The sequence below is a fragment of the Zootermopsis nevadensis genome, unplaced genomic scaffold (assembly GCF_977971745.1).
Source record: "Zootermopsis nevadensis isolate Lab colony 2312 unplaced genomic scaffold, Znev_1.0 Znev_ptg000004l, whole genome shotgun sequence".
Taxonomy (NCBI): Eukaryota; Metazoa; Arthropoda; class Insecta; order Blattodea; family Termopsidae; genus Zootermopsis; species Zootermopsis nevadensis.
In genome coordinates this window covers 7195829-7221250 of record NW_028259136.1, presented here as the reverse complement: position 1 = coordinate 7221250, position 25422 = coordinate 7195829, and the positions used below count along the sequence as shown (strand labels likewise).

The 25422-nt window shown below is 35.2% G+C and overlaps 2 protein-coding genes across 4 annotated transcripts; one reads left to right on the top strand and one right to left on the bottom strand.

Moving 5' to 3' along the window:
* The first annotated feature begins 2 nt into the window (after nt 1-2).
* Nucleotides 3-6286, top strand: Pngl (N-glycanase Pngl). Of its 2 annotated transcripts, XM_022085660.2 has the most exons (9): nt 3-100; nt 229-301; nt 1528-1740; nt 2147-2494; nt 2784-2966; nt 3222-3569; nt 3999-4266; nt 4460-4618; nt 5154-6286. In XM_022085660.2, the coding sequence occupies exons 2-9, from the start codon at nt 245-247 to the stop codon at nt 5327-5329; spliced, it is 1752 nt and encodes a 583-aa protein (XP_021941352.1). In that variant the 5' UTR covers nt 3-100; nt 229-244; the 3' UTR covers nt 5330-6286. The 2 variants fall into 2 exon arrangements, with proteins under 2 accessions (XP_021941352.1, XP_021941351.1); XM_022085659.2 differs by lacking the exons at nt 3-100; nt 229-301 and adding an exon at nt 328-896.
* hop (tyrosine-protein kinase hopscotch) lies at nt 5984-24669 on the bottom strand. 2 transcript variants are annotated; one of them, XM_022085680.2, is made up of 18 exons: nt 23653-24669; nt 23299-23549; nt 21684-21803; nt 21142-21302; nt 20390-20521; nt 19423-19550; nt 18294-18506; nt 17776-17897; nt 17116-17269; nt 16820-16967; nt 15201-15323; nt 14478-14611; nt 13709-13870; nt 13027-13167; nt 12656-12823; nt 12333-12502; nt 11452-11758; nt 5984-10778 (listed from the first exon to the last, which is right to left on the bottom strand). In XM_022085680.2, exons 1-17 carry the CDS (start codon nt 24382-24384, stop codon nt 11461-11463), a joined length of 3357 nt encoding a protein of 1118 aa, XP_021941372.2. In that variant the 5' UTR covers nt 24385-24669; the 3' UTR covers nt 5984-10778; nt 11452-11460. The 2 variants fall into 2 exon arrangements, with proteins under 2 accessions (XP_021941372.2, XP_021941371.2); XM_022085679.2 differs by having other exon boundaries at nt 5984-11758.
* Nucleotides 24670-25422: the final 753 nt, after the last annotated feature.

Below are 25422 nucleotides of genomic sequence, written 5' to 3'. Positions count from 1 at the left end.
CCCTCAAGTGGCCACAAATGAGACATTATACTTGAACTGAATTATAAGACGGCAGAAATGTCTAATGTGTTGTTTCCAGATGATTGTGCCGTTGCATATGGTATAGCAGAGCGTAAAAATAATATTTCATAATCTTGACCATAAATAACCTCCCACGACTTCTTAATGTTTGTTGTGTTGTTGTACTTGTGAATAATAATCGAACATTGTATGTTTTGTCATGTTTAGATGGCAACACTTTTCGATGATTTCCGAGAGGCATTTAACAATGAAGACACAATTGATGCAAAAAGGGCACAAGGTAGTGACACATTCAATTTGTCAGATTTAATGCTAAATCATAATTGTTATTCATGTGACAAATTTTAGAAAAAAAAGTTCTTCAGTATGTAACGACGCACAGATGTAACAGTCTCTCTGCACTTGTAATGTAATTTATGCAGTCCTTGATGCGCATTTTAATTATGTAATTCATTGATGCAAAAGAAACCGAGTCATTCTATATCGGACTTGCAGATTCGCTGCAGAGGAATGGGAGGTTATCTATGCTTGTGACACACGATTGTGCCAAAGGTTTGGATTTGTGATGTGTATGTTAGGTGATACACCGTGCTGACTCGTTTATTTCAGTTTCGAATTTTTAAAATTGTTGTTTTGAAGATCTTCGACAAAACTTAAACAATATGACAATGAGTTGTATATTAGCTTTAGAGGAGAACACTGAAGACGTGTACCTAGAAACCACTTCATTGTTGCTGAAACTTGTTGATAATGTCTTAAGAAATCCATCAAATCCAAAATATAGGAGTATCAGACTTGGTAATCCAACAATTGCAAATAAACTTTTACCTGCAGTTGGTGCAATGGAATGTTTATTTGAAATGGGGTTTCAAGAAGTGAGTAGTGCCCTTAGGGGTAACATTGTTTATTAGGTTATGAGTGGTTATTTCCATTTTTTAGCATTTTATTTCAGTTATGTGATTTATTAATTTATTTGGGTAACATTACTCAAATGCATTAATAAACAGAACTTCAAGAATATGACAGTGAGTTGTATGTTAGTTTTGGAGGAGCATCCTGGAGACGTGTACCTCACAACCACTTTATCGTTGCTGAAACTTGTTGATAATGTTTTAAGATATCCATGAAACCCAAAATATAGGAGTATCAGGCTTGGTAATCCCTGATACTGGCTAAGCATCAGGGGCATAAAAAATAAGAGATCCAGATGAATCCATTGTAACACTCATTCACCTCACTTCATCCATATCCATATCCTTAAGTTGATAACATTTTTGTGTAGTATTTTTCTCTTCAGATCTTGCCGCATGTCTTGGTTTTGTATTTGATCAATTTTTGTTTTGTTCTTAGTACATATTTACTGTTTGAAATCTGCTTAATGTATATCCCTCGACATGCTGAGGAAATTAACATGCCATCATAAATTTACTAGTTTCAAATCTAGGCATTGATTCATGGTGTCATACTACAGAATAATTAATAACACTTGTTGTTTATGCTATTTAGGGTGAAGACAGTTTGGTATTACCAGATAGTATATCATTAGAAAATCTTAGGCGTATAAGGGATGAGATTTCTACTAGAAGAAACAACTATAAGACAATGCCAGCAACGTCTGCCGCATCATCTGAGCCACCAAAGAAAGATGCATCATGTAAATCTCCATCATCTACAATTTCTACAAGTGTGCCTTATCACACAGAACAAAAACAACTATTGGTAATCTGTGATTATATTATTCCAGCATATCAGTCTTCACTCTACTGTACATCTTAGATGACAGCATACAATTTCTGCTTAGAATGCCCAAGATATGTTCCTTTTTCCAGATGCCAGCTGAGATTTTCCTCAGTATCTGCAGGTAGATGTTGGGCTAGTACTGTAAGGACTCCTTCCCTGCACATCATTTCCAGTTCATCATTCATAATCATCCTTCCATTTCTTCACTATATGGCATATACAATTTATTATCTAATTTACCCACATATTAAAAATGAAAGGTCTGGAATTAACAAAGTATTTAATAAATTGAGTAGATGAAGTATTTTAAAATAATTTTTATTGTTGTAAGTTGAGGAAAATCTTCGACTGTCATTGTAAACTTAGCATTGATGTTACTTTACAGACACACCAGAAACCATTTCTTCAGAGAGTCACAAGCCATTTTCGAGCTGTTTTAAGATATGAAGATAAAGAACTGCAGTCCAAGGCGCTGGAGTTTATTCCTCTGAAAGACTTTGAATTAGCAGCAGAAAATAACATGCGAAACTTGCAGAGAGCCATAAAAAGTGGTTGCACTAATGAGCAAGAAGTTGATATTCAAGAATTCATTTTAATGGAGTTATTGTCCTGGTTTAAGAACTCCTTTTTCAGTTGGGTTGATTCTCCAGAATGTACACTGTGTAAAGGAACTACAAAGTTTGCAGGACATAGTTCCAATTCTGTAACAGCAGGAGAGGCATATAGGATTGAGGTGAATTAACACTTGTATTAAAGTAAAGATTAAATTTGCTGATTGTGATCTTCTGCGTTATGATACTATGTAATCCTGTATGTGGAGGTAACATTCCTCAGAAATGTTGATAACCACCTACAAGAGTACCGACTTTGCAACTGAGAAGACCACAGTCAACATCTTCACGATCAGGAGAATCTCTGTAAATTTATCCGTGTTTAAGCTCCAGTTTGCAAAGACATGTACAGAATGGAGGTAAAGCTGATTGTGTTGAATGACCTACAAGTGTAACGCATGTTTCGTACAGGTATATTCCTGCAACACATGCCAGGAGAAAACGTTGTTTCCCCGATACAATGACCCTGAGAAGTTACTGGAAACTCGTAAAGGTCGATGTGGGGAGTGGGCCAATTGTTTCACATTGATGTGCCGTGCACTTGGCTGGGAGACTCGTTACATTGCTGATGAGACAGATCATGTGTGGACAGAGGTAAAAGGCTTGTCAATGATAAACTATAGAAAAACTTCTGAAACATTACATTTCACCCAGAGTAAATTATTTTGAGTTTTATCTGATGATTTGTAGGGAAATAAAAGTATTTGTTAGTTGAACAAATAGAGATCTTACAGCTGTCAATGTCAGTAATATAATAGTCAAACTATGGCTTTACTTTGCTAATGAAACAAGAACATGTAGCAGAGGCAGAAGGTACCAGTAGTTTTTCAGTATAATGTATCTTTACAGGTTTATTCAGGCACACAGAAGAGATGGATGCACTGTGATCCCTGTGAAAATGTATTTGACACCCCTCTTATGTATGAAATTGGCTGGGGCAAAAAGCTGTCATATGTGATGGCATACTCACGAGATGAGGTTCAGGATGTTACATGGCGATACTCATGTAGACATAATGAATTGTTGAGTCGCAGGAATGAATGCACTGAAAAGGAACTGCTCGATGCTATCATACAGCTTAGACAAGAAAGACAGCAAGACATGTCCACTTCCAGAAAACTCTACCTCAATAAACGGCTCTTAGCAGAACTTGTTGAATTTATGACGCCTCGTCAACCTACTGAAGGAGAAAGGAAGGTATCAATTCTGGCCATTAGTTGTATTGATGTATGTTTTCAGAGACACTCATTACAGTGGGATCAAGTGGTTAAAATTTTAACAATAAATAACATTACATTAGTACACATTATACAAAGCTGATCTGCATATCAAGGATAAATTTAAGTGCCATAGGTAGATTAGTATCATGGTATTTGAATCTTCAACGTTTTTGTAATGTTTAAATTTGTATTTGTAAACGTTACTTTGGCACAGTGATTAGAAATATGTTTTATGATTTCAGGTTCATGGATGATTATTCCAATCTGTAGTAGATTTTTGTAATTTTGTATTTGCAAGTCTGCACTCTGTCCATCATTACAACTAAGATCTATTTTAATATTATTATTCCATATATATATGTAGGACATACCCCAGTTAATATGATAAATGTGTGTTTGTATTTAGGGACGCAGCTCAGGATCCTTGGCATGGAGGCTGGCCCGAGGAGAAACAGATGTGGCACCAAAATGTATAAATCCCTTTGTGTGGAAGCCAACACAGTCAGAGCTTAAAGCAGGCCAGATGCATATCCAGTATTCAACATCAAGAAACAAATATGTGAGAAGTGTCGGGATGGAGGAATTAGAAGGCTGGGAAAATGGAACTTTTCATGTGAAATATGTCTTCAGGAAGGAAGAGAAAGATTGGAAAATGACTTACTTATCAAGAACTAGTAAGACCAGTTAATTTTATTTCTGTTACTTTAGATTGTTGATTAAAATTTATCAATCCTGATGAACATGCATATAATAGCAGTGGAAAAAAAGAGAGAAAAGAATAAAGTGAATAAAAATGTAAACTCAAATTCATGCATGGTACTAGTATAAACAAAAATGTTGATGCTACATGTTCATTTATTGTTTCAGAGGACAGTGACGAGGGTATAGTAACATGGAAATTTGATTTGACAGATAGTGGTGTAGTTGTAGACAGTGTGCGTATCCAGTGTTCTACTTGGTTGCGTGACACAGGTCGAGTACTACTGAAAATGTGCGCATTGGAAATGTGTACTCTTGTTCCAGGAGGTATGATTGTAATAAACTGTCCTATATTCAGTAATCTTACTGATCGTACTAATTCTGTGATAATTGAACCCAATTTGAACAGGAAAACCTACCTTCCTATCTTGAGCCACTTGAAATATTCATAATTTATTGAAGATCTATCCTTTTATTTGTCCAGCACTTAAAGCAGCTTCATACAAAGAGGGGTTTTACCCATATTCTGAGTGAAACATGTGGTTGATCAGTTAGCACTTCTACTTTGAAGTAAAGAGGCCTTTCATGTGTTTCTTGGTCTGGAAGTCTTGATTCAAAGTTTCCCTCATTCCCACCAGAAGATAAGATTGTCTCATATCACAGGTCACAAGTGATTCTTTTACAGTTTTCTTAATTCATCATTGCCATTCACATTTTTTTGTGATTGTTTATTTTCAGACACTTGTATTTTACAAGTTCTAACTTGAGAAAAGAGCGGGTCCCACTCCATTACTGTTTCATGTTGTATATTCCAGTGGTCTTGCATTCATGTTAAAATTGTTTGTTTCTTTGTATTTTACAGACAGCAAGGTGTTTGAAACAACTGATTTCCAAGGTTGCTCTCAGCTGGAGTTCACTGCACAGCTGAGAGGTGGAACAGGTGAATGTGCATGGCAGCATGCACAGCTGTTCCGCCAAAATATTAATGACAAGGATTATCCACTAGACGTCATAATCAGACTTAAAAAACAGCCATGATTTTTTGGTGTGACCAGACTGCTATAAAGGTCACGGTATTAAAATGTTCAATAAGCATAATTATTATGTTGCTTCACAGTATAGAATCAGAAAAATGAAAATTTAGCCTTATAAGTAAGATTGAATCAGAATAGTGAATGCAGTTCCCACTACGTCGAGGATAAGTATGTTATCAAATACAGGAAATTACTGCGTCCTTCAACATAAAAGATTTTATTGTACAATAAATGTTATTTTGAAAAAAGCATAAAAATTATGTATGAGACATGTCTACCCAGCATCCATTCCAGCATATACTGGGAGCTGTCTTTCTGGGACTTCGGAGCCTGAATATTTTCATTTACCTCTATAGAATGCTGAAGGTCTATAATGTGTAGAGCTTCATATAGTGATGCTTGGTTAAGGGATAACCATTCCTCACTAAAATATTCTATTAAATACTTAAAGACTACTGAAGATATTGTTTATCAATGAAAATTTCACCAGTTTCCACAGACTCAGAAAGAAACAGCTTTGTCATATTGGAGAATTTATGTTTGGAAGAATCACATAATGTAAAATTATTTTCCTGAAATCTTGTACAATCAATGTACAGAATCAAGCAAAGACAAAGTGAAAGTGGTATTGAGAAAATGAAAAATAAAATGAGATATATCACGTCTGTAATAGAAACTCAGTTTAATTTAAAAATACATAGCTGTAAACATTCCCATCTTGTTCGAACATGTATGTCAATCAGTGGAATGTTCTTTGTATGCAAATTATTTATTTGTATTTCATATGTAAACTATCTCAAACATAACATCAATAAACATATTGGACATTAGAAGAACACTATTTTACATACATTCTTAACTAATGCTGTTATATACCATTTACACACATAATGGACTCTGTTCAATTTTCAGGCCCAGTATTTAAGTGCCTAGCCTGTATCTAATAAAAATGCAAAATGAAGTGGTTTGACTTATAATTAAAACAGACCCACATTCTTTTCTGTATATATGGATGCTCAAAAATTAAGAAAATATTAATTTCTAGGTTGGGTATAAAAATCACATCTTGTTTTTATTTCAAGTGAGGAAGTTTTACTTAATTGTCATCTAAATTTTAAGACTTTTACTACATGTGTGTGTAGTGTTTGTTAGAAATAATTAGACATGAAAATGTATGTAATTTTCAGTCATCTAGAATAATTAAATACATTATAGCCATTATGAAGTCAGGCTATTCTAGGTGACCCATTTAGCCTCTGAAGGTAACTATAAACTGATAAACAGAACATGGATGCATCAAAATAAATAACCTATATAAAATATGCATAAAAATAATAAGGTTTTGAGTATGATTTTCTGGGTTGTAATACCTACCACTTACAAGATTACACAGCATCACAACTCAGAAAATCAGAATCCAAATGTTTACTACCATGAAAAATGCAATAAACAAATTACTAACAATGGTTAGATGTAAACTGGTTAGTCAATAGAATGAGCTGAAAAGAAGTACCTATATTGAACCTGTTAACACTTTGACACCAAAGTTTGTCTAAATAATATTTAAAAATTCAGTTCTTACTGCAAAGAAAAAACTGTCTCCATTACAAAGATCAGCTGGTTAATGATGTTCAAAGAAATGATAACTGTTTATAGTGAGTCATACAAAACCCATAAATATACTGGGTGGGAAAATTACAGGGCTACCAATACATCAAGCAAGTGGCACATATTACCACTGTGCTTCAAAGAGGTAAGTAAAACATTACATAATTATGTTGCCTTTGAATTTAAAATGTTACCTTTGAAAGTTAATATAAAAGAAGAAATTATGTACTAAATTCCCTGTTTTCATGAGCATAATTTTAACTGGTTTCATAGTTCTGAGTTTTATACTTGAATTTCATTTGGAAGATTAAATAATATAATATATATTTATATTATTCATTGATTCTGCAAACTGTAGTCAATATGTGCAATAAATGAATGTCAAGACAAATGAAGGTGTAAAATGTTGAAAGAAAATATGTGTACTGCATCAAATTTCTTTTATATTTAACACGTTGAGTTTCAGAAAGCTCAAATAGGTACCTGAACACCATAGCCTGTGTCATGAATGATAACTTCTCAAGTCAAAAATAACTCATGTTGCAGTTTGTGGTCTTACGGGTTGTCAAGAGAGGAACAACCCCCTCTTTGATTTTCATCCAAAATGCTGGTAAGATTAGATGGCATCAGAAGCCAGAAGACCACAATCCATGTTTTCACTGTCGTAAAAACGTCATAACTGGGAATTTTTTTTCACATCTGATAATTTACTTTTTAACATAAAGCATCAACATAATTTTTTTCTCTGTGGTTAATTTGTAATTACAGTTTTCATTAAAAATATATCCACTGTTTATAGCATGTAACTTTGCATTTCCTCTACCTCAAGACAAACTGCTTTTGTATTTGCCCACTTTGTTAAGACTACTAAGAATTTCATTTTTATTTATTCAAATGGACTTGGAGAAGAAGTATGCATTACATTTGTGAAAATACTGTAGTAAAATGCTGCTTATGTAGCTACATAAAATAGACTATATAAGTTGGTAATTATTCTTTTTTTCTTTACAACTTTATAACACTTCTTTCAATATACAGACATTTACAAAAATACATATATTTATTCATTTATTTATATGTAGGAATCCTATTGGCAGAGCTGTATGTAACCTATTTAGACGACAGAAAAATAGAAGTTTCTGACATAAAAACAGCATCATACACCTGAAAATACCATGTAATTTAAGAAAAACTCACAATTTATTACATTAACAGAGTCCACTATTTGAGTGCTGACATCACATACCAAGAAGTACTAGCACATAAATTGTAAATAGTAATATATATGCTGTTTTAAATGTTTATGCCAGGCAAATAATATGATTGCTAATTGACATAAGTAAATTTGTAGAAAATGGTTAGTAAGCATACAAATTGGCACCTTATAGTTAAATTCTGGTTGAATAGCTGAATGTAAGTATGAAAATATTTAACAGGGGTGCCTAGTCCATAATACATGATATCACTTACGTGACATGGTCTGAAAACAGGTGCAATACAGGATACAATTTCAGGCACTCCTGAGACTAGAACACACCTAATGCTCCTCTCCATAACACTGTAATTTACTTCTCAAGAATTTTCGAGACCAGGAAAGCATGTGCAGTAGACCTATCCAAATATAGTGTCACTTCATTCTTAGCAAGACATGAATTAGGAATGAACAGCTTCAGTTTGCAGGTTACAGTAGCTTGCTGTGCATACAGAATCACATTATTATCACCATCTTCATTGCTATCATTATTATTCTTATTATCATCATAATTCATCATATTAGTGCTTCCTTTTTAAAAATAAAATAAAAAGCATCCTTTTTGAGGTTTTCTGATAATAAATTAATGAAAATTAGGAGCTAAAGTTTGCAATAAAATTCTCATCCTTTCTGAATTACCATTATTCTCACATACTAGTATTTAATTATTTTTGTTTTGCTATTATTAACTAACCAAAATTTCAACACAACTAACGCCAAATCTCACCATTAGACATGATCCTGAACCACTTCCATCCATCCCCAATCCTCACAATGTAGTTTCCAAAGATACATCTAAATATATGATCCAAAACTTTTTTTAGTGACTAACAATGATAAAACCTTCTAGGACTATTAGTTGTGCCAATTGGTTACAGATCACAAACATTTCAGGGACCATCTGTCCCCATCATCAAGGTTACAATGTCATAACCCTGATTATGGGGACAGATGGTCCCTGAAACACTGGTGATCTCGAACCTACTGACATGGCTGACAGCCTGAGAAAATTTTATTAATACATTTTAATGTTAACTTCCCACCTTCTTTTCTTCCAAGTGACCATTTCCCAAGAAGCATTCCCACAAAAATGTTGTATTAATTCCTTGTATTCATTAGCCTAGCTACATGCCCAGCCTACCATAATTATCATCATAATGTTCTGTGAACCTCCACTCTGCCTCTCCTCCCATACTTTAGATGTATACTTGATATTCTGACATAGCTATAGAGCATTAAACGATGTGTGTATGATTAGTCTACAGCACCTGAGCAAACATGTCGGATGGCTGTTCATTGTCAACTCTTGAGAAATAAAGCACATTGTAATTACAGTCCCCTTTCCATAACAGTGTTTCTCTTTTGTTACTATACCAGAAACACTAATTAAATCTGGGATGACAAATATGATATATGATACATAATATAGCAAGAAAGTTTTTGCTATATTTAAATACATCCTAAAATTGTGCAAATACAAACTTTTTGTTAGTTTTTTAAATAATTCAAACAGTGCACAAGATTGGCTGGCTGTCACATTTTGTTAAGTGATTGTACTAAAGAATTCTGATACAACAAGATCACAGTTATAATGAGCGATATTTGGTGCAGTATCAAAACCTAGTTTCCATGTGTAAACACCCACTTTCAGTATCTTGTAAATCATTCAACCGATATAAGAAAGAAACATCCACTTCTATACATATGTATGGTAATTATCTAATATAAATCACACTGATGTTGCAATTAAATGTTGACCAAAACCACTTGCGAGTAGTTCTGCTTAAGATGAAAAGAAACTGTACATTTTCCATTTCTTTGTACTGATAAAACTATGATTATGTTTCTTAATGAAAGATCACCAAATTTAAATGAACACACAGATAATTCTTACATTTATTGTTGAAAAGAACTGCTTTCCTTTGAAATTACTGCAGACACAGAAAACTACACATCTTGAAATTTTAAATGAACAGAATGTACAATGTGGTCAAATTTGAAACGATGCTACACACATTTTATACGAAATTTGAGAAACCTTTCCCTTTATAAATTCCTATTCTTATTACCTTAATTCTTCTATGAAAAAAACAAAACAAAACAAAACAATGGTTTCAAAAAATAGGACAAGAAAATATGAATTTTCCTTCTCTTTGTAATAGAATTTGGCTGTACCAATAAAATTATAGGTCTGTGACACAATGTAACACTTTGAAATTTAAAAGAAGGTTCAAATAATTATGCCCGTCCCTCTGAAATCATAGTAGATAAGAAATACAGATCCGTGGCGTAACAGAGAGCCAAAGCCGACTAGCTGGCTGCTGGCCTCACATTCATATGCCTAAGCAGAGGTGAACGATCATCCAACCAGATATAGGGAGACGTGTGGTCAGCACGATGAATCCCCAGCCATTGCTAGTTTTCATGACCGGATTACGCTACCCATTGTAGCTCCCCAATTTCATCACGATGCTCGGTTGGCACCGGTCCCATACACCGGTCAAAAATCTCATGAGAAATTTCTTTCCCCGAGACTCGAACCAGTGGGCATTCTGTATCACCAGTCCGAAGCATGATGCCTCAGACCGCGCGGCTATAGCACGGGACAAGAAATACAGATACAACTCGAAAATTAAAATGAACACAATGCACAATGCAAACACATCCAACATACACATTTTAATGTACCAACAGACAAAAATGGAGAGTAAACAAGGCAACCACATTTGCTGTATCTCGGCCACAATACTGGCCTCATATTTGGGGGATTTGTGAATGGAATCCTAAATTCAGTATATCAGCTGAATTCCTTGTTGCAATAACATCATATGAAAGCTGGTAGTGTGTTTAAAAATAGGCCTTGATCACTTCCTCCTCTACTATAACTAATGTGACATTTATCACTACAATATCACCATTAGTGTAATGAGCAGCAAATGCAACAATAAATCTAACAACAATCATGATTTAATAGATTGTTTGCTTGCTTTTCCACAGATAAGCCCTTATTTTGTGTCAACAATAACCTTTAAGCCACTGTGCATTCATATATTTAGCTACCACAATGGTTTTATTCTAAAGGTTCATGAAATTAGAACCATCAGAAATCCGACCACTTTTCAACAACCCAAGTCGGGTAAATTTTGCGCTGAGTAATAAACAGCTGGAGCTTTTTTTTATATAAAAATCATTTTGCAATCAACACACAATATAAAACGATGTGCTTGAGCATTTGTAAAATCTGACATATTTGACTCATGTGTTACCTCAACTGTTCAACCCAAATCTTGAATTTCCTGGCAGAGTTGTGTAAAAGTCGGCCGAGCATGGGTATCTGCCTGCCAACAGGGGCTCATAAGTCTTACATATATAGTCTGTGAACACTGGGGTGGACATGGAAGGCGAGTGCCACTCTCCAGTGCTGCCAGTAGCTGTTGCTGGTCCTGGTCATTGATACAGTCTGGTAAACGTGGGTCTTCCCCAAGAGAAAACATCTCATACAATGTCACACCATATGACCATACATCAGAACGTGGTGAAAACTTCCCATCCCGTAGACTTTCTGGTGCATACCTACACAAAATTAATAGGTTGAATGATTATAAATTACTGTTTTATAACACATGTGATACAAATACTGTCAATGTATTGCTGCATGCCAACAGAAACAGTTCAGGCTAGTAAGGATCAAGAAAGAACTTTATAACAACCCTTGAAGTAATTATGGCTATGACCGACTTTAGTGAGATCTGAGGTCTCACAGTGGTAATGACACTGTTGTTCTTCTTGATTGTGATGCCATGTAGACTCCTACCAAAGTTTTGGAAAAACATACTGTCCCAATCTTCAGCCCTGAAGAGAGTACATGACATTAACACCAAGAAGAACAACATTGCTAACTTAAGACACTGATTCTCTGTTGTGAAAAGTGATATTTTACTTTGAAGGAAGAGCATAAACTGCAGGTGTTTGAAGGATAAAAAAAATGCTCCAGAAAATATCTGAACTCAAAGAGAGTTGGAGTAAGTGAGCAAGTAGTAAATAGGTTAAATATACAAAATTCGTTTAGGTGTGAAGCTGATTTAATTATTTTAAAGGTTCTCAGGATACAGTTCAAGGTGGGAAAAGTATGTGCAGTTGTTCTCACCACTTGATCGGCAATTCTCTGCTAGTCTTCAGGATATAATAGTGATTCTTTCCCATGACCTGAGATAAACCAAAATCAGAAATCTTTACATGATGCTCATTGGCCACCAAAATGTTTCTGGCAGCTAGGTCACGATGCACAACGTTCTTAATTCCTAGGTATTCCATGCCCTGCAACAAATTGTCTAAAATATACCAATGACTTTTTCCCAGGAACTTTAAGGCTCTCAAAAGGCCTTTCAAGAGCAACCATACTTGAGATATGGCCACTGTCTTAGAACATTTTTGAAGGTAGTGTACCTACCACACAGGCCTATGGCATACCTTGGCAACATCAAGTGCAAATTTGAGCAAGGTCTCTTCCTCAAGTGTATCCTTGTGAATCTTGAGGTAACTCTGCAGACAGCCATGCTGCACAAACTCCATAACAAGGCTGATCTCTGGATCATGGATCACACCTTTTATCTCAACAATATTTGGATGTTTCAAAGTCTGGATAAAACCACAAGAAGTTGTAAATCTTATCACAGTGCATTTACCACATATGTTACTTCAAACATACAAAAATTTTAGTTGAAAAACTGAATTGGAAGAAATAACTTGTGAGGAGAAGATAAAGACAAACAGTATGTTCAAACACATGGTATTAAATGACCAAGAACAGCAAAAATACAGTGTTTTCACGAATAACTTACCTTCATGATAGTTATTTCCCTCTCAAAGTCCTGTAGGATGCTCTCCACAGCATTTGTCTTCAGCTTCTTTATAGCAACAAGCTGTGGTTCAGTATCCTTGTCTTGTTCCAGTGTACCCTTGTACACTTCACCATAGAAACCCTACAATAAACACAAAGAACAGCAACCAAGGAACCATTAACTAAATTAGGTTAACCTTTTGCCACAACATTCAAATACTACATTCTGATGGTAACAAACTCTTGTTATACCACATTATTAGTACATTACATGTAGCAGGGAAGATCTAGTTTTAAGCTGTTCTACCATGTTAGATGCAGCAGAGTGTTCAAAGGGTATGATGAGAAGAGAGAAAATACCATAGAAGGATTTGACTGATCCTTGTTTTAGTTAATAATGTATTTTCAACAGCATGGTATTTTAATGTCAAATGGTAGGACAAATTTAAATAATGACCTGCAAATGTTGCAGCCTATTTGAATGAACTAAATCTGCATTTTGCTGAAGAAACCAAAGATAATTCCTAGTCTCTGGGCCAAGGTTCAAACCTGGGACTCCCAAATTTGAATCATGACATTGAGTATGGAAGGATTTAGTAGGGAAGTTATAAAAGTATAAAGGAGACTGAGACACTTCTACAATGAACTAATGCAATCATGGGACAATTCTTATTGGTATTTACCTGACCAATACGACCTTGCAGGATCACATTGCAGTCTCCATCGAGCTCAAATATTCCTTGCATTGAGATCACACTATCTACAGTAAGAGCTGAAGAGAAGGTGATGTTGGACAATACGTCAGAGAAATCAGGGGACATCGCATCATCTGCATGACTCTGAGCCTAAGAAAATAGTTTGTGTACATTAGCACAGAATGTACGTGCATCTACTTCTTGGTCCTTATTAGCAATATAATACAATACAAAGTACATACAAGATTGCACAAGCAGAAAATGTAATCACCTGTCCTGCCTCATATTAAACGTCTTATTGTCAAACCCAGTTTTAGAGCTTACATAAAAATGCTCGCAAAAAGAAACAAGTGTGAAAGCATGGTTAAGCATAAAGTGCTGGAAAAACAAGCATTCTCCATGGTTTTTCATATCTTCATGTACATATACTGAAATGCAACAGAAAATCAGTCTTTGGCAGATTGAGTTCTAGCAGGATCAACATCAGACCAATGGCAGGACATCACAATCCAGAAGACAAAATGGATGGTCAATTCACTTTCACATTTATTTTTTTAACTTCATCCATCATGTGGACCTCCTTTCAACCCCAAATTCTGACTGTCGGTGCAGTAACTGGATGCTGTCCTACCTGAAATTCCAGATCCATACTAATATCCACTAATGTTTTTTCTTTGTGCTCTCTTAATCCTTCACGGCACATTCAATAACAAGATGTCTGCTATTCACACTCCATGGGCAAAGAAGAAAAACTTACATTTGACTCACTGAGCAACCAGACTCTTTCCAAACTGCTGCCAACACTGAACCCTGATGAACTGTCAACACCGTGCGGTGGTTCTTCATCCACAGGGAGCAATTCTGATTTCATGTTGTCAACATATGTATCTTCTACAAAGAAACAATACTTTTTTGCTTTTGAACATTACACTGAATGGAAAATTCTTACCAGTGGTCTGTAAACATTTCCTGTGATGACAGGTTGTACATACATTTTGGCAAAATATTACAATGCTCTGATGACATCCCTGTTCTGAACACACTTAAGGCAGGAACAAGAACATTATGGGCCATGCCATGCTTATTACTGACCAGAACTTGTAATATATTTTGATGAATGTTGTACTGCCTCAGATTTTTATATTTCTATCTGTGTATTTTATTACACTGAATAGTTTGTCTACAGGTCTAGGTGAATTCAATGAAGCTAAATTCAGTTACTTTGCATTGCCAGCAAATGGCACATTACTTAGCAAAAGAAACAACAAATCTTGCATATTTACAAAATTACAGTATAAAATGATGCTAAGTCACAAAGCTTCAGGAATATCACATGAAATAACATTGACAAAGAACACCTGGACTAGATCACTGAATTATTACTTTTTAAATAAATGTATGGTATGTCTTTAAGAACATGGCCCAACCACCACATACCTGGGATTCAATGTGCTAAATTTAACATGGTTATTTGTCTTACCTGTGGCTCCTGAGAACAAACTGGCATTTGACTCAGTTATACTGTTCTCTGCAGAGTATTCAAAACCTCTGAGCACTCTGGAGAAAGCTGTGGCATATGAATGTATTCGCCTGGAGTTGAAAACTGAAACACAATAGTAACAGCCTTTTTGTAAAACATTACTTCATATTTCATTTTCATACTGTGGTATGATCATTATGCCACTTCTGCAATAACAAAAGGGCATAGATAAATGATTTGTTGGAAAAAAAGTCTTACATACTGATATGTCTAAGCCAGCAGATGTTCAAACTGAGCAGATCTCACAACACTTACGAGCTTAGAAACTCTGGGTACCAGCTAGGGAGCTCTGAGAACTGAAGGTGATCTTTGGCCTGTCCAGGCTTCTATCAAATTATCTCTGGCCACTACCTCTGTCTAGCGCTGAGGTTAAGAATGCATGGAGATAATCTTCCACTTGCTCTATACATCCTAAAGCACAGGGACTTCGCCTTTATAATTTTACAATAACTTTAAAGATGAGAGGTAATTATATGCACCACCTGGTTTAGCAGTCAGTAACTCTGCACTTCTTCTATAGAGTTTACTTATGGGTTTTGTATGATTCTCAGAATAAAAGTGATAATTTTCAAAAACAGCATTAACCAACTGATCTTTGTAATGGAGATGCAGTGTGATTTCTTTGATGTAGGAAGTGCATTTTAAATATTATTAAGATGAGCTCCAGCTTCAAATGGTTAGCATGCATAATTTCCTTTAAATGTCTCCATATATATAAAGCCGGGCCTACCACACTTATAAATTTAAAAAAAATCATAAGTCAGTAAACCATTTTTGCACAATATTTCAGTGAACAGTCTTCTACTTGATGATTTACGTTCTTGCCAAATATTTTTGCTGCACAGGGATTGGATGCTTTGAAGACTAGTCCAAGGTTCAACCTGCTCCTGTATCTTTTTTTCTTTCTGGAAACATATATATGGATCTTGTTTCTTTCTATTTTGTATATAGATATCTTTAATGTAACTGATTATTTTTTAGGTTATCAAACATGAAGTTTGCAGTCTGATTCTTATTTCTTTATTTGATGGCCAGACTTGGATTCAGTAGAATTCAAATTCTGGCTGAAGTGTAATAATTTTCCTTAGAGACTACTTTAAAGTAGGCCTCCTATGCATTTCAGTCTCCATCAGTATTAATAATCTTCTTGTCATGTTCATGTTTTGGAAGTGAGGCATGAGGGGGGGGGGGGGGGGGGGATACAAATAAAAAAAACACAAAGTAAATATGATATTTTATTAGATTGCTGCTGGAAGTAACTTAAGAAACAAGGTTACATAGTAAGGGAATAACAAACAGACTGCAAAATAAAACATTTTAAAATTATCATTCAAGATGGAGATAGTATTTAGGCAGAATAAAAGAAGACAGTATCCCTAAAAGATTTACAAATAAGTTGCCAGTGGAAAATGAGATACAGGAAGAACCAGATGCAGATACAAAATTCAGCTGAACTTACGACCCTTGGAACATGCGTCAAGCACCCAATCCCCATAAAGAAATAAGAAAAATAAGATTAATAATATGACACATTGACAATTATGTGCTGATGACAATACCTTGGTACAAGATCTGGTTCACATCACGCATGATGGCCTGGGGTTTCTTCCTCCTGTATGGGTCCAGATCCCAGCACTCCTTCATGAGAGTGTAGATATCAACTGGGCAGCCACTCGGGAGTGGCAGCTTCCTATTGCTCTGGTAATACTACAACACAACAGTGCATAACAGCATCTGCATCTGTATAAACGTAACTCAAAGGATAACCATGAGCATACGTAATAAATCATTTCACGACGTTTCAGAAAGTTAATACCTGAGAACAACTAAAACAAACAAAAATTATGTACTGTACCTTTTTTACTGATTTCATATCACTAGTTTTTGGTGGACATTCTCCGTACATAAATATTTCCCATAAAGTGGTACCAAATGCCCAAACATCTGCTGCCACAGAATGACGAGCATATTCAAAATTAGAGTAACACTCTGATGGAATCCAGTGGATACTGCAAAATCATTCAAAATAATATTATAAACCTGTTGTTAAAACCAAAATACAAACTACAAAATGGCAATTATACAAAGATGATAGTGGTCATGGTGATTATGATAAAGAATCAGAAATATTATTTATTTTTGGAGTCCCTTAACAGTTCTTTTAAACTTTTTCTACTGAAACATAAGAAAAATTGTATATGACACGCTGTTAAATCCTGCTCTTCACTGACAAGCATTTAAAATTAAGATTAATAACAGGTTTCTTGACTGATACAATTAAATCTATTTCCATAAACTTCATATTCATATAAAATGACTCTATCTTATGTTACTCAAGTTCCTGTAATTAAATACTGTTTTAAAGACGTCAGTATCTATCTGAAAAGTAACATTTACATTTAGTGTTAAGGCCACTATCGATATGATTCTGTTCTGAGGCCAGTCAAAGCTTTAATCTACAATCCCTGACAGTGTTAATATAAAAACAACAGGTTTCTATCCAAAATATATTTACTCATATTCAGTGTATAAGTGTAACCCTGGATCGGCAAGACGAACTAGGAAGGTATTATCATCATGGGCCGCGACTAGAAGTTTCCGACACCGGATATTCCCATGGATTACACCTTGGTCCTCCTGTTGGGGTGGGGGAAAAAGACTTACTCTGTATTCTTGCTAATTAAGAACAATTCAAAGAGATTAAAACTGTATCTACAGCATACTTCACACGTATTAGCCATAACAAAATTATGGATCAGGAATTTCAGCTCATCATATATCATGCCTGCTTTTTATAAAAATACTGTGGACAGTCAGCAATACTGAACACTGGAAGTTCATACAAAAATTATTTAATGACAATATATGAACTGAAGAGGATATTTGATTGACTGATTCTTTATTAAGAAATACATTTTGATGAAATGGAATGAATGTTAAAGGAAACAAATGTGGCGACTATAAACATATACTTTGCACCCTTGTATATGTTAATAATTATTTATAACATACATACATACATAGATTACATACCAAGTGCCAGAGCGCTTTGGCAAGGAATGCCCCAGCTTCTACCAGATCCACCGGCTTCAAGCTGTGTTTGTGTTCTCTCAGATACACATCCAATGGACCCAAACTCAAGTACTCCATCACCATGGTAAAAGGACTAGATAATGTTATTCCATACAACTTTACAACTGCATTGGACTGCAAAGTTGCCCACTTACCACCAAGTTCAAGGAAAGCCTACAGAACGAGTAGAATATGCATTACAATTTTGTATGATTAATTAGTTTACTTATAAAAGTGAATGCTACTTTACTGCTAGCTGAAAGAATTGTGGTATGGACAATGAGGTCTGTATTAAACAGTGGAACAAAATGGGGGATTTTACTATGCACTAAGCAAATTTAAATCACTGACTACACTGCTCACGTAAAAATGTTACAGTGTGTGTTACTTTTTCGTTAAGTGATTTAAGCATGCATTAACTACTGAGGATATAAAGCATCACAATTTGTATATGACTTGGAAGGAATGTGGAATGAAATGCTCATAGTACATTTTAAGGTACCAATCCAACACTTTTTTTGATAAACTGATTCCCAAATAAAACCTCAGTCAGACTGATTGATTCTTGATATTCAACAAAGCTTTGTAAACAGTATACAATATATCTTTGGTCCTAAGTGACAAGGGTAAGCCCTTGACTTAAGATCATCTTAATGACTATCAAAGTTATACTGTTGAATATGACTGTGAATGATGAAAGGAAATGGCCAAGGACTATTTCAAGGTACTATCCCAAATGTCTAGAAGAACTGAAAAAAAAAAAAAGCAGACAACTTCAGGCAACATAGCTACTGTCTGGGCTGAGATTTGAACCTGGGGCCTTCCAAATACAAACTAGGTCTTTTACATTCTTGATACAGAACCAGGAAACCACCTTAGAGTATGTATCAAGGTTATTATAAATTTAAAAAAGAAAATGAATAAATTAATAGAAGAGGAAGACAAATAAATCAACGGAACTGGCCGGAATCCATAAAATTAAATATGAGAGTTAGAAATTGTGACCCAAATTTTTATGCACAGAAAGTAACCAGCTCAGGAATAACACTTAGTATTGTATGAATTAAACTTTAGTCCATGCATTCATTACCGTCAGGTATGTATCTCTATATTCCTGCTTCAAAACTTTCATAGCTGCTTCAACCTTCTTGCCTTTCAATGGTTTCCACACACTTCGATATACAAGAGACATCCCTCCATGGCCTTCTTTCTTTTGATCTGAAAAATAACGATAACAATGTAAGCATCATAACATAGCAGTATCTTTGTTTCTAAGTGGTTTAAAATTGTTCCACAGTGCCACAAAATCCGTATCTTAAAGTAAGCTAACAATATTATTTTCTAAACAAGAATAATTAAACAGAACACAACAGGCTTCTTTTTACAGTTTAACATGCAGTATACACAGCGCAATAACCCAGAAGACAGAAATCTTCATGCAGTATACAGTCACAGAAAAATTACTTTAAATGTCATCTAACTTTTTACGATTACAAACCATCTTCAACATATTCAATACAGAAGTAATTTCTCAACAAACATTCAGGCATTATCCAATTTCTGTCTGAATTAGCTCAACGCATTTGGAACAACAGTTGAAGAAACTACTGCTGCGACTCATTCCTGAATCAAACATTTTTACAGAATGTAGAGTGTTCTTAATGCAGAGCCCAAGAAAGATGTATAATGGGACCAGAAAAGGACTTCTAGATGACATAATGGGACTATAAGTTCCAATCCAGTATCCTAAAATTTTGGAATTTAAGGCTTGACAACTATAATGTTGAAATATTATTTAAAAAATAAGCGGAGATTCCAATTTCAAGTTTAACGACACCAATCTGTGGAAAAGCAAAAGAGCAGTGATGTGTTGTGTTGTGCCATTGTCCTCAACAAAACAAAAACTTCAAAATACTTTTGAAAATTTCCCTTTGCGAGTCAACTGCTTTGTGCAACACAACTCTTAAAGTGTGGGTATTCTTCTCCAATGGCCCTGTGTTCAAATCTGCAGAACAATAAGTAACATTGTGCCAAAAATTAATAAGACTGATCCCTACTTTTGTAGACTTGTAAGTTCCTGGCATTGATGCACTGTGGAGCTGCAGTGCGAAGGTCAGCCACAGCACTCTCTGCTGTCATCATGGCCACCTTATTGGACTCCAGTTGGCACAGAAGCAAATTTGACTTGTCTGCAAACAAAACACCAATGTAAGAACAACACTGCCAATCATGAGAAATCTAATGCATGCACAGTATCTATAGCTGCCACTATTTTAAAAATGCTGGAGCACATTTTAGACCTATGAGACAGAAAATACAAGAGAATGGAGAAGACTACATAATGAGGATAATATTAAAATGGATCTGAAAGGTAATATTGTGTAAGGATGTGGATTCATCTAGATCAGAAAGGGTCCAGTAGTGTGTTCTTGTGAGCACAGTAATGAACTTTTGAGTTCCATAAAGGGCAGCCAATTTCTTAATTGGCTAAGCAACTATTATATATTCAAGACTGTTGCTCCAGGTAGTTAGTTAAAATGATGTATAAAGTTCTTACTTCTCTTTGCTACATGCTACATGCCCTGCCTATTTCATCCTTCTGTATTTACTCACACCAACAATATTATGTGAATAGTACAGACTGTAAAGTGTGTCATTATATATTTTTCTCTATTTCTTTGTTCTTCATAACTCTTGATACCAAATATTCTCATCAGCACCTTGTATTGGTGTGACTGGTTTTAAATTACTTCTGAAACTTACGTATACAAATATAAAGTTCCCAATGTACAAACACAGTGAACTGTACCGTATTCAGAGGGGGGCAGACACTCCTGGAGCAAGATAGAGCCTTTGCTAGACTGATATACTGCCAAAAGCTGCACGATGCTTGTGTAAATATCTCCATCAACATCAAACCAGTATTCATCCTCTGCCACCTTCTCAATCTTGCAAGACTTTGGTTTTGAGCTGTTGAAATACACATTTAAAAAAAACTCATCAGTCACTGAATTTAATACCTCCTTCATGTGGACAGTAAAGAGTACCAATACAGCCTCAGTTTGCTGTCACAGGTTCTACAATTTGCAGACTACATTTTCTAATTATCTAATACATAACCACTGCATCTGTATTATCTTCAAACAGGAAAAACTTCACAATAATGTGACAAAATATGAGTCTAACCTACATTTAGTGTACATTATACTGACATTCTTACCACACTAAACTGTCACTGTATTTTGGTATTATGTACGGTTTCTATCCCAAGAATAAAACACTGCAACTTATCTATCTCAACTGGTCACCATATTACAGACCTATACTTCTGAAATATGTTTAGCAACTAACCTTTCCTTGGTGCACACATCTAAATAGTAGTGATCATAATTTGTTTCACTCTGTCTGAGAATGAAGCAACCTGGGGCACTGTTTCGTTTCTCTTCCAATTTGGCATATGAAAATTCTCCACTGAAAGAAAACTGGCTTTAACACACACATTTAAAATAAATTCACATATCATGATCTCTGCCATCATCTTGGCAACACAAATATTATTTCAATTTCACATGGTAAAAACTTCAATAAGTCAATGGCAAATCCTGGTCTAGACGTCATGTCACGTAGAATTTACATTACAGTAACTGCATTATCCCTAATTTTATTTTCATGGTGCCACATGTACAAAAGCACAGTTCTGGGTCCTCTAGTCAAGCAGTGAATCTACCACATTTCCAAGCAAAACATAAGAGCTTTTGCTGAATGTGAAAGAGAAAACATTATTTCTTTTCTTTCTATTTTTATAGTGGTCTGGTGGTCCACTGACAGCTACAATGCAGCACTCACCATTGAAATAAATGTTTTCCCTAACATTACATAAAAATATTATATAGCATATATTACATATTATATAGAATCTAAGTAGCTGAAACAGTATCAACAAATAATCCAAAGGGCAGTAAAATATTTACACTATATAAATTACTTGTAACAATACTTTTATAACAAACCCTTTTCAACTGAATAGGTTATACAGTGTGAATGTAAATGACAAACATAAAAATATACAGAAGTGAGAATGGCCTGTCTTAAAGTACAGAATGACGATAAATTAAAGTACAATTTAAAAGGCTTATAACTTTTTGGTCAAGCCACATATCAGAAAACAAATTTCTCCACAATTATTTATTGAAAGGTGCTCAGTGTGGCTTCCATAAGTGATGAAGGGCACATCCCATCAGAATGCAATCTCATCCTACACTCTACGTAACATAGCTTCATTGATACTCATTACTGCATCACAAATTTGGTCTCACAGTTCCCATAATGACAGCATCATAGCCCCAGAAATTAAAATCAAAGGCTGTAAGGTCTGGTAACCATGGTGGCCACCCAATAGGCCCACCTAAGCCAATCCACTTGCTGGGGAATGTGGTATCAGGGAAACGTAACCCTGCACTGATAATCTGATGGACAGCCATCCTTTTGGAACAGGATGTCAGTTACCTCACTGTCTTGCTCCATCTGGTGTATAGGGGACAGTTCTAGTATGTTCAAACACAAGATTCATCTGATCATCACACCTTTAGAAGATCTCTAAATTTCCAGCTGTATAGTTGGAGACCTGAATGTTAGACCACTGTTGTACATCAATTTGTTTTCCAATATGCAACAGCAATAAAACTTTAAAAGATTTTTAAATTGTACTTAAATTTGTGGTTATGCTGTACTACCCAAGAATGTTCTTTGAGGGAATAATGAAAATCTGTCATGATAATTGATCTCTGGGTTGGGATTCAAAACTAGGAGGACCTCATGAAAGCTGGCACTCAAATTGACATTCAATACAATTAAGTTTTGGATGTAATACTGATACTGTATCAACTGCAGACATGTATGTTGCAAATCTGGTAAGAGAATATTGAATCCTGCACTTTATTGTAGAGGAACAATTTATTTTTTTTACCCCACAGGTCCATGACACTTCAAAGCATACAACTTTTGCAACAATGGTGTTGGAACATCTTTACACAAATTGAATGTCCATTTCACCATCAAGCGGTAATATCCATCCAACAAACTCACGAAGGAGAACATTAGTGGGCTGGAATGGAATTTCAGATATGATGGTATGCCATTTTTTCTTGAGATTTCAACAGTTCCATCATTGCGTACAGAGATGTAACACAGATCATCAATTGTACAGAGCTGATGCCACTAGAAACAAAGAAGAAGCTAGGTGAGATTTCAGGTTTTCAGAGCAATCAGTTTAAAGCTGACTCATCTGAGATCACTTTAAACATGTGATAAGGGAGATTACCTCTTTTTTTCCATCATATCGAACTCTGATTCCTGGCTGTTCTTCATGGAAAGGGTTAACTTTTATGAGTATGGTTTGCACAGATCCATCTTCATCTGTCAGTGCTTTATATTCTTCACTCAGATAATTTGGAGCCATTTCTTCAAACTGTTTCAAATACTCCCCCTTTACAAACCAGGCGTCATGTTGAGCACTCTTCTTAATTTTAACTAAACTGTCATGGATGGGTTTCTTAATAAAAAAGAAATGATGCTTAACAACCTCTTTGGGAATGTACTTCTTGTACTCACTTTCAACTATCTCTCTCTCTACACCTTTCTCCAACATTACTCTGTACATATCTGCAACTCCTAAACCAACAAGTTCCCATCTGTATTTATCATAACTTATGTCAGGGATTTCATTATTCATAACATCATTCCGAGCTTGGTGGAAATAATAATCATAAGCACATATGTCTGTTTTCTTCAGTCTTGAGAGACTGGGAACTTTATAGCGGAGTCTAAAGTCTGCATTTGCTCGCGTTTCAAATAATCTAAGATCTGGATTAAACCAAATTTTAGACCTATGCAGTCTGAGTGCAAATAAATGTCTGGCAACAGGCCCTATTCCAAGATGTTTGGAAACTTCAACACAAATATCTTCTGCTGTTGTTGAACTCTTCAGTGGTATATTTAAAATGGCACTATCAATACATATATGAACTGGAATAACTCTGCCATTCTCTCCCATAATTAAAAGTGTGCATGCTATTATATATTAAAATATGAAGTAATTTCTTATTAGTGACTAACAGCACTAGAGTAAATTCAGTTACAATTCAAGGAGATAGAAATTTGCATTATCAGCCTGCGAAACTGTGCTCAAAATTGTGCATGTGTCTCACTATCATGCGTTTTTGCAGCTTCAAATCCATTTCTATCTGCGTACGTCATTTATACCTGTATCAAATCAAAAATAACAAGCACAATTACATACAGCTGCTTAACGCCAAGGTAAGTATAAGATGTGTTCATGCGCAGCTGATATGACGTATATCGTGATCACCTTCGGCTGTATTATTGAATCAACTGAAGCACTGATAATCCGATTTGAATTGCATATAATATTTGAGAATTCTACGAAAAATATCGAATTATTTCAGTTTTCATTCGGATTAAATAATTTAATACGTAGGGGCCCACTGACTCTGCACAACTTCTATTAAATCCTGATTTGACTGCCAGAGCCATCTAGTAATTAATCAGGAGACTTGAGTGAGATCTTAAAACAACACCTCGTATCATGCTCGTAAGCTTCTTTTACATGCTGTAAATCTGCGACATTGGGATCCCCCCCCCCCCCCCCCAGAAAGAACAACGTAGTCATTTATGTCCACGACTACGCTGTACTCTAACAAAACGTGCCCACTGTTTTACTGGAGACTATTGAAACACAATGTTTTAAGAATTCGAACTGGATAGAATGCGATTACACATTAAGATAATCCCGTTTTTCACTCCTCCCCATCAAACATATCTGGGCGCGTGGACAGAAAAGTAATTTATTAATTAAAATTATTAGTGTGATCAAATAATACGTAATACGCAAAACATTTGTGGCTCTCCATGTTACGACATCTTACTTCCTTCTACCGTCATGAATTTCCCTCCCTCGCGCCAGTTTTAGACGAATACAAAACCGAAGTAATGGTGAATTCCTTGTTGTCTAAAGTTTGTTGATTCCAATATAAAGAATCAGAACTTTAGTTAAAATGCTCTGATAGTCGAG